This window comes from Enoplosus armatus, chromosome 4 (assembly GCF_043641665.1).
Source record: "Enoplosus armatus isolate fEnoArm2 chromosome 4, fEnoArm2.hap1, whole genome shotgun sequence".
NCBI classification, from domain to species: domain Eukaryota; kingdom Metazoa; phylum Chordata; class Actinopteri; order Centrarchiformes; family Enoplosidae; genus Enoplosus; species Enoplosus armatus.
Genome location: NC_092183.1, coordinates 5,269,187 through 5,278,349, shown reverse-complemented (window position 1 = coordinate 5,278,349; position 9,163 = coordinate 5,269,187). Strand labels below are relative to the sequence as shown.

Below are 9,163 nucleotides of genomic sequence, written 5' to 3'. Positions count from 1 at the left end.
AGTCAGCGAAAAACAAATATTCTAATGAATGAGGTAGTCTGGCAAGTTTTATTTTATCAAACATGCGTTTCACAGGCACAGCTGTGAAGCTCAGTGTGATCTCATTCAGTGTGATTCATATCCAGTCATAAAAGTACAATCATAAAAGGCCGGGGGAGACTATTCCTTCATTATGAAAAGCAAATACACACAAATAATTCATGATAAAAACAAAAAGCAGGAAACATACCACACCTAGCTCTCCACAATCACGTCATTTTCACTCTATAGTGTAATATAAATGCAAGTAATGTAATACATATAATCTGGCATTTCATTGTACCAGTTTGTCATTGCTTTGCTCCACATATTTGACCTAAACTTCTGGAAACATGGGCATTTCTGGACTCTCAAAATATATGCACACAAACACTGCATCATTACTTGTCATGACTGGCTGGCTGCTGTGCAAGTATAGAATCTGGAAATGTTTTTGTTTACATACTTGAACTTAACACTGATCATCCAGCAGATAAAACAAAAACTACATGTTGCACTGGCAGAAGGTGAATGAGTTCTAGTCAAAGAGATCCTCCCAGTTTCAGTCATCATCTTATTGTAAAGGTGAACTCTTGGTGGGAATCATTATTCTAGACTCCATGCTTCTGATCAAAGGCACTGAGGGCAGAACAGGAGAAACATGTTAAGGAGTTTAACATTAACTCAAACACCATGGACTTACTGTAATTTCCATTTCAAAAGGATACAAATAAATAAAAAGTATAACTTCTCAAGTTGCAACATCATGATATGATTCAAAGTGAAGCAGGATGTCTACATTATTTCACAGTTTGTCATAGGTCAGTACAAGTGTTAGACAATATTAGTATGTAATAGTATAGTTCAATTAATCAAAGTGTTCATTAGTCCGTCATCACATCATGTTCAGTGTTTTCATTAAGCTGCCAATGTTTTACAATCCCAGATATATACTTTTATGTTGTTGAAACATCTATGTAGCTATAAATGTGTCTTCATGAGAGGACAGAACAAATACTGTGCTATCAATAAAACCAAGCCTGTGTGGCACTGCCAGTCAACAAAGTGCCTCCCTTATATGCTAACTAATGTTGTGTATAACCCTGTGCTTACCTGCTTACTTTGCTGATGTTGCTACAAGACTGCTCTTGATAAATGAATGCGTTTGCTTCCACCATCCACCTGTGGGCTCTCTTCTCTACAGTCCCTGAAGGAGATCTGCACTGATCCTCTTCCTATGCACTCATCTGTTGCTCAATACGCTTCACAGGGAGTGATAGTCCAGTAGACTTTATATTATAATTAACAAGTTGTCTGTCTCTGAACTCTTTACTCTTTCCTTGTGTTGCTGTGAAGTACAAACATCTCTCCAGTGCTTTCCATCTTGTTTGAATTTTAAAGCATGTTGTCATCGCTCCCATCTGCCATCCTATCTCAATCACTGTGAGGCAACAATTCTTACTGCACACAAGTTATACCTCAACTTCAGTCATTGATTTGATCTAAATGGCAACATTTTAGAGACAAAGCCGCCCCCTCTTGCATTACTATAAGTATAACATTTCAGAGAAAATACTATGCTGTATATTATGTTGAATATTGGCTTATAACTGTCATCTCATGAGGCGCACATCACCCTCGACTAAATAGTATAGTAAACAATAAATATATGTGTGGGTGGTGCATCTCTCCTACCTGTATAATACACATTTGCATCCCATCCCTCCTTCAGCCAGGCAGAGTTCCTGGTCTCCTCCCGGGACTGGAGGCTTTCATAAGCTGTAAACACAAGTAACCAAACCATATATGTTCTTAAGAAATTGATTTCAGGTAAAATAGAGTTTTAGCTGTACAAATGAATTTTCAGAGGCAGAGTCACTATGGAAGCAGAAATCATCTAATTGCTTGGGTTAAACCTCAGTAGCTGTAGTCAAAGAAATATACAAACAAAGATTTCCCTTTTTTTCCAATTTGACAAGCCACAGAGGAGGCAATATAGCTAACTCTACCCCCAAGCCCTACTATTCCCAGGTTTCAACAACAGTTTTCATTTTTGTTACTGGACAATTTGAAAAGTTATACAAATCCCCTTAAAACTGCATCCATCTAGGCTTTATATAGTTATCACACCATAGAAGCTTTTTCTGTGGGTCAGGGGTTATCATTTATGCATGGGACAAGTCATTCTGTAGCATATGTCAACATCCACATCTATCTGTTGGTAGGTAGTTAGATACCTTGTGATATTCTCACTACGTTGGATTGATTACAACATTGCTGAAATAAAGATTTACATGGTTGTATATTGCATATACAACAATAATTGGCCAAATGTAAAGCCACTTCATCCAAGTTGTTCTAAATTAGTTTTTTGACAATGCGAGTCAGTTTTATTTATATAGTCCAATATCACAAATGACATATTTGCATCAAGGGGCTTTACATTCTGTACACATACAACACCCTCTGTCCTTAGACCAGCGATTCGGATAAGGTCGAACTCTTCCAGGATGGACATGCAATAGATGCTGTGTGTACAGAATAGACCAACATAGTAAAAACGACAGTATAGACAATAAAAATTATAAAACACAAACAAATTCTACAAAATGGGAACCTGTGGGGGAAATTAAATGCTGTTTCTACTTCAGTGATTACTCCATTTTCACCTTCTTCTAATCATCAACCTCCCAAATATATCACATGTATTTTAAACAAGACATCACATAAAATCTAGTTTCAACTCTTGTGCTATCTGCCTGTACAGATTCAGAGCTTGTTTAGCTACCATTTCCTTTGAGAGTGGTACAAAAGCATGCCTACTTCTTAAACACCCAAAACAATATCTTTGAGGTGGTGAACATGTTACATACTCACCCCACAAATGATGAACAACGTATAAGTCGCCGATCTGTGAGAAGAACCCGCCCACTGCTTCGTTGTTTTCCTGTCTGTACTTGATTGCCCTCGCCCTGTTGTAAGACATGTTCATGTTTCAGGGGTATAATGATCACCTGCACACCTGTAATACTTGACGCTAACACTGGAAAAACTGATAGCATTTATTAATATTTTAAGCAAATTAAACTTGTTGAGCCTTACCAGTGGTTTCCCCATTCAATCATAGTTCCTGGCTGAAACACATACAAGGAGGTAAAGAAGTTTTAAACTAAAATATGACATTAAATTAAACTGTACACAGGACAGTTCTTTTACATGTACACACAGCCTAATCAGCCATAGTGGTATGGTATGAACCAGCATGGTCACACCAGTTTAACAGCACATTCATAGCTTATTAATTTTACACGGACCAACCAACTCTATAATCCTCATAAGCCCACATGCAGAAAGAACGTCAGTGTTGGTTGCATGCATATATTATCGTAGCTATGTTTTGAACCACTTTATTAGGTACACCTCATCATTTGTGGACAGCTCAACACATTGAGTCAGCTATGACTAAGTAAGTGGAAATCACACAGGTGGCTTTTGGAGGGGTAAAATAGTAGAATGGGCAAGATGTGGACATAGTATGACTGTACCAGACACAATAGTCAACCTCTTGGCATTAATGTGTTAATAAAATGATGCATTCAAAATGAATCCTGTCAGTTGCTAATCTAAGAGCTAAAATATGCCTTGTTGATGAAGAGAAATGAGAAGAGAATTGCATTACAGGCAGCCCAAAAGTATGCAAATACCTAACATTTTGAAAATAAGTAGGGATGTGTATATAACCTGGACTAACAGCGATTCTATAAAAAATTGGTATGTACAAATATCCATTGACAGGAAGGTTTGCTGCTGTACCGTGAGTTTTAAACTAGCGTATGATGCTGTGAACCGTGTCTCTTAGAACTTGAAGTGTCTTGGACAGTTCTTTGAAACCACTGTCCTTTTGATGTAATGAAATCATTTCTTCTATTAGCTTTTGACACAGTTCTACTCAGCTTAAACACCTGCATTTATATCACGGCATTACAGCTGAGGCAACTTTAGTGTTGTTATAGAGTTCCTAAAAAGCTTAATTGTGTTTTGCATCAATTTAGTAGCCTTACATACTAGTAAGTGATTAAAAAAACAGCAATATTAAATAAATTGCTGTATTATAAAAAATCCTGCTACTCAGAAAGATTACGTTACACACATTTAATGACGTCACTCAACTGATACAGATGTAATTAGAAAAATGATAAATTTAGAAAACCATTCATGTGTAAGCCCATACATTCTCACATAGGGTTAAATCATTTTGATTACAATTGTGTGTAATTTTGTAGTCTCAATATGTGGAGAAGCAATAAATTTGGATTTCATTTTAATGAAAGTACAAGTTACACAAAAGTCTCTCAGAACTCAAATAAAACCTATGAAGTAATATTCAAATACATGTAAGTCAGGCAGTTGTAATAGGTATAATATATGTGGATACCTTGAGGTGATAGGTGCGCATTTCATAGATGCTCGGTCCTGGTTTGGGCAAGGGTTCATTCCAGAAACTGAACTCCAGGAGGAGCTGATTTCGCCTTGAAATCAACATTTTCGCCCTCTCTTTCCTAAACTCTAAATACTCCTGAAGAGATAAAAATGTTTTAAATGAAAAGGAGAATATACAAATATATACTATACTATATATAATATATACTATACTGTGCTGTGCTTTTCTACTACTCAAGTGTGAACTAAAATTGTGGAGATAAAACTAAGATAAAAATATCAGCTTCTGAATACGCATCTCTGTAATTTCCTACTCTGTGTAACAAAGGAAAAAATTAAGAAACGGTTCGCAGTCAACCTTGTTATTGTTCAGCTTCTTCAGGCATTCAGTCAAGGCTGGGTAACCTCCTCTGTATCGCCATAGATGCACTGCAAAAACACAACAGCAGATGTCACTGTAGCACTGTGTAAGGACTGATGCCACCCACATAACCAAGAGATCCAGCACCTCCATCACCATTTGATCACTTTTTGCTGTCGCTGAATGCTGTTAATATATACTATATATTGTAAATGATATCATATGTACAAGGAGAGGTGTTGGTGGTGAGTCATCTGGTAGTGTCTGTACATTTTTCTGTGATGGTCTGCCAAACAATATACAGCACAAACTGCAGCCACGTAAATGAAGTGGTGTTGTCCATGAGGGTTTGAGACAGAAAAATGAGTCCAGTCTTAGGGGGCAAACAGTGACTGCGATCAATAAGACGTAACACTTTTCATCATCTTTTCATCATGCTCTCCGTTTACTGTTGCACTGCTGCTTACCAGCTTGGTCCTGTTCTCCGTACCAGGTATTCCAGCTTCCCACTACCTCACATGGGTAGTCTGGGTCCTGATGGAGCCTGTTTTGCACCTCAGCCCTAAAGTCAGCATAAAAGAAAATACAAACAGTATGCCAACAGTTATAATTGACTATCACTTCACCACAAGGACCAACTAGAGGGCACTCAGAGGTCATAAAGTCCACAATTATCCAACTTGCTGTTACACTCACTCAGACATTAATTCTATTACTTGCATTTTATGCTAAATTACTCTTGTGATTCTACAAGAATACCATGGAATAAAGTCCAAATTGTGAATGTGGGGAACTCTAAAATTATATCATCAACACAATCTAATTAGCTGCTCCTTGACTCAAAGCATACTTTACCTAATTTGTCTACCAGACTGTATGGATATTTACTTATAAATATATGTTTTTTTACCCCAATAAAACAAGCAAATGATTGAAGACACAACGTGATTGATGGAATTAATGCAGGGAAGGTTTTAAAGCAGTGAATACACTCACTCTAGACTGTTGTATGCTTCCAGGCACTCTGGTTTGACGTTGTGAACTGAAAAAAAAGAGCCAGACTTATCAGAAATGAGTGTTTTTTTAAAATACAAGCAACAATCAAATTCTTCAACAAAGTAATTTCACACTCCGATTCAGCAAAGACTTCTATATACAAAACTGATTCACTTTCAATAGGTTATAGGCTACGGCTGATAGAGTGTCCAAATTGAAATCCCTACATGGTGAGATGTACGCCACAAAAAAAGATCAAAGCCCGGGGAGAATGATAGATTTCTCTACAAAAGACAGACACAGTTATCACCACAGGCTCAAAAGAAAACCAGACAAATAGTTTTGATGTTGCTTACAAGACTTTACAGACTTGATACGTCATACTATCACAGAATAACTTGTTGCTGCCTTTATGTTGCACATGTATAATAACAAATAACTTGTTATGTAATGTTATACAGTGCAGTCCTGTGTTTGTCTCTCATGTTACTTTCAATTTTGTCTGAGGTCACTGAGGCCAGTGTGGATTGAATTCAATCAACATGATTTATTTAGCTGTTTTCTGCAGAGACAAATGGGTGACAGACTGTTGAGACTCAAAACAGAAACCATTTCATTATAATATAATGTAACTGTATCACATTGCGTTTGGCCCTCTGCAACCCCACGCTTAAAAGAAAATAAATCTTAACTTGTAAGTAAGTAAAAGATCTTATGCCTACATTGAATTTTATACAGGTTGCTGGTCTCTTTCTTTGACAGCAGGTTGGAGTGGGCATCTTTCCTGGCATCGACTTTGTGCACAAATAAGGAACGGAACCAGCCTTTGTCGCTGCTCTCTGAAATCCTCCTACACAGAAACAACATGAAAGAAAGTTTCACAAAGGCTCAAAGCATCAACATAAAACAGAGAAGTTATCGATATAAAAAAAAAAAAATTAAAAAGGAGCATGGAGATGTGCCTGACATATCGGCTAAAAGATAATCATGCTAATATCCTTTGATTTGAAAAACATGCATACTGTATGAGTGAGTGGGCTGAATGCCACAGCTTGTGTCTTCAGCATAAAACTTCTTTTCACCCACTCTGGAGTGGATAAAAGGGGAATATCATTCATTCTAAGAACTATTGTTACAATGTAAGAGGCTCCAATCAGTATTTCAGCATCAATAACTGTCTCTCAGAGCAGAGAAGTAAGACTAACAGTCGCATTAAAGCAATCAGGGACTATTCCAACCAGTAACACTACTAAATTAAGGTAAAACAGAATTATTTATGGCTCAGAATAAGTTAGATATAACTCATCTTTTCAAAACGTGAGGGTATAACTGTGGGGAAAAAAACGCCTTATGTAAAAGGTATAAAAACTAAAAATGGAAAGCAAAAATCGACAATTTGTCAATGGAATCAGGATGTCAGCTGCTTCACCGGCTACACAAAATATGTCTATTCATATGCACTGTTAAACAGAGCTCCCACACTCAGCTGGACATCAAATCCAAGGATAACTGAATGACTTTCATAGCTTTTTATAAACTCATAATTTCGTCATAATTCTGAAACCATGTTAAAGCAGCTTAAATGTCAACATTAACCTCAATTTCAGGATTTTTCACAGGATGTGAAATGCTGAACCATGAATGGCCCAAAGAGAACAGTTGGTACATGCCCACTTATGGATTAGGGAGCTACATTGTGCATATGTTTACTTATATGGGGCACTTTCAAGGCCGACTGTTAATTCACAAACTTTCAAAGGCTTTATTTTATTATTCTAAAATCCACAAACTTTCAAGGTCAGTGGGACTTCTCTTTTAATAACCTCATGGGCCAATGGCTTTAATTGAGAGCTATAATTAGAAATGAATTCCCCATGGCTCCCTCTCAAAAATAACAAAAGTAGCCAAAGCCAAAAACTTGTTTTTGAACACAGAGAGCCACAGAGGAAACGCACACAATGTGGAGGCACAGATAAGTTGTTAACAAGTGGTAGTTACATTCAGTGTGGCTTTACAGGACAAAGTTCAGAGGTCCAGCAAATGATTAAAGCTGGTTTGGAAAACTGCCCGGTTGTTTGGTTAATAATGACCCCTGGTATCTTACATAAAGGTATTACTAGAACATAATGTAACACACGTACACATTGATTCACCTTAGCATTAAGACAATCATCATTTGTCACACTTGAGTGAAAACAAACATATAACATATGGAGTCACCCAGGTTAACAAACCGCTGGCTGAAAAAAAAACGACGGTTAAAAAGCGGTTAAAGTTAGGTTTAATGTTAAGTTACGCTAACGCATAGCAAACACTGAAAAGTCATTTAATTTTGTTTTAGTTTGGAAGTTAAACTTAGACAGCTAACTAACGCTAGATGATTTAAAATGTTCTCAAGTTTAGGCGAAGGCGATTTACCGTAATCATACATAACGTTACACGGGCCTTTTAATAAATGCTTAGCTAACGTCACATAACAAATGTTTTATCCGTATTAAACGTTACCTGGTCGCTCGCTGCAGAGTCAAAGGGTACCTGGACAACGTCTGTCCTTTAGACCACACACAACTAGTCGTCGCCATGTTCCTCTGTAAAGTAAAAAACTGCTTTTGACGAACAAACACGCGGCTCTGGTTAATGTTTACCTCCCTATCTGTGATGTTTTGACGGCTAACCCAGTTACACCTGCCGAGCAGCTAGCCCGGCCCGCCGGAGATTTAAAAACAGGCGTGACTCTGTGACGCAGTACGCAGCGATCAATACGCACAATCGATCAGACCTGATTAGTTGAGTGTTCCTTTCAATGATAATGAGAAACTTTAAAACACTGACACGTTGCTGAAATGCGTATTTAGATCCTTTACTAAAACCAGCAATTATATGCATAGCATCTGTGTTTTATTTTATTTTATTATTTTATTAGTACAGTGTATGAGAGATTAAAACAAAATAATAATACGCATAATAAAATGTTTAAAAACTCCCAAACTAAAATACCTACATTCAACATCAAATTGAGTCATTTCTATTCATAAAAGTAAAAATCTGTACATAAAAAATTAAATTACATTATCATAAGTTATATATCCTACTCATTATGAGGGATGACCCCTTTCAGAGAGTTAAATTACTGAATTTATTATCTGAATTATCTGCACTATAGTTTAGCAGCTGATCCAATTGCTTCTTTTTTTAATGTAAAATCTTAAACTCTTTCTCTGCAAAGGAACTACAGCCATTAGATAAATGTGTCATTACAATACTTTCCCCTGAAAACCCTTCCTTTGAGCCATCTAGTTGCACAAAAACAATAAACATTGTACTTAAAAATAGTGCTAAAATAAATGT

General features: G+C 36.8%; 1 protein-coding gene across 1 annotated transcript; it reads right to left on the bottom strand.

Annotated features, from left to right (window-relative positions):
* Positions 1–592: 592 nt before the first annotated feature.
* nipsnap1 (nipsnap homolog 1 (C. elegans)) lies at positions 593–8,397 on the bottom strand. Its single transcript, XM_070904446.1, has 10 exons — positions 8,321–8,397; positions 6,538–6,665; positions 5,816–5,861; positions 5,287–5,381; positions 4,817–4,887; positions 4,454–4,594; positions 3,121–3,152; positions 2,896–2,990; positions 1,714–1,797; positions 593–657 (listed from the first exon to the last, which is right to left on the bottom strand). The coding sequence occupies exons 1-10, from the start codon at positions 8,395–8,397 to the stop codon at positions 593–595; spliced, it is 834 nt and encodes a 277-aa protein (XP_070760547.1).
* Positions 8,398–9,163: the final 766 nt, after the last annotated feature.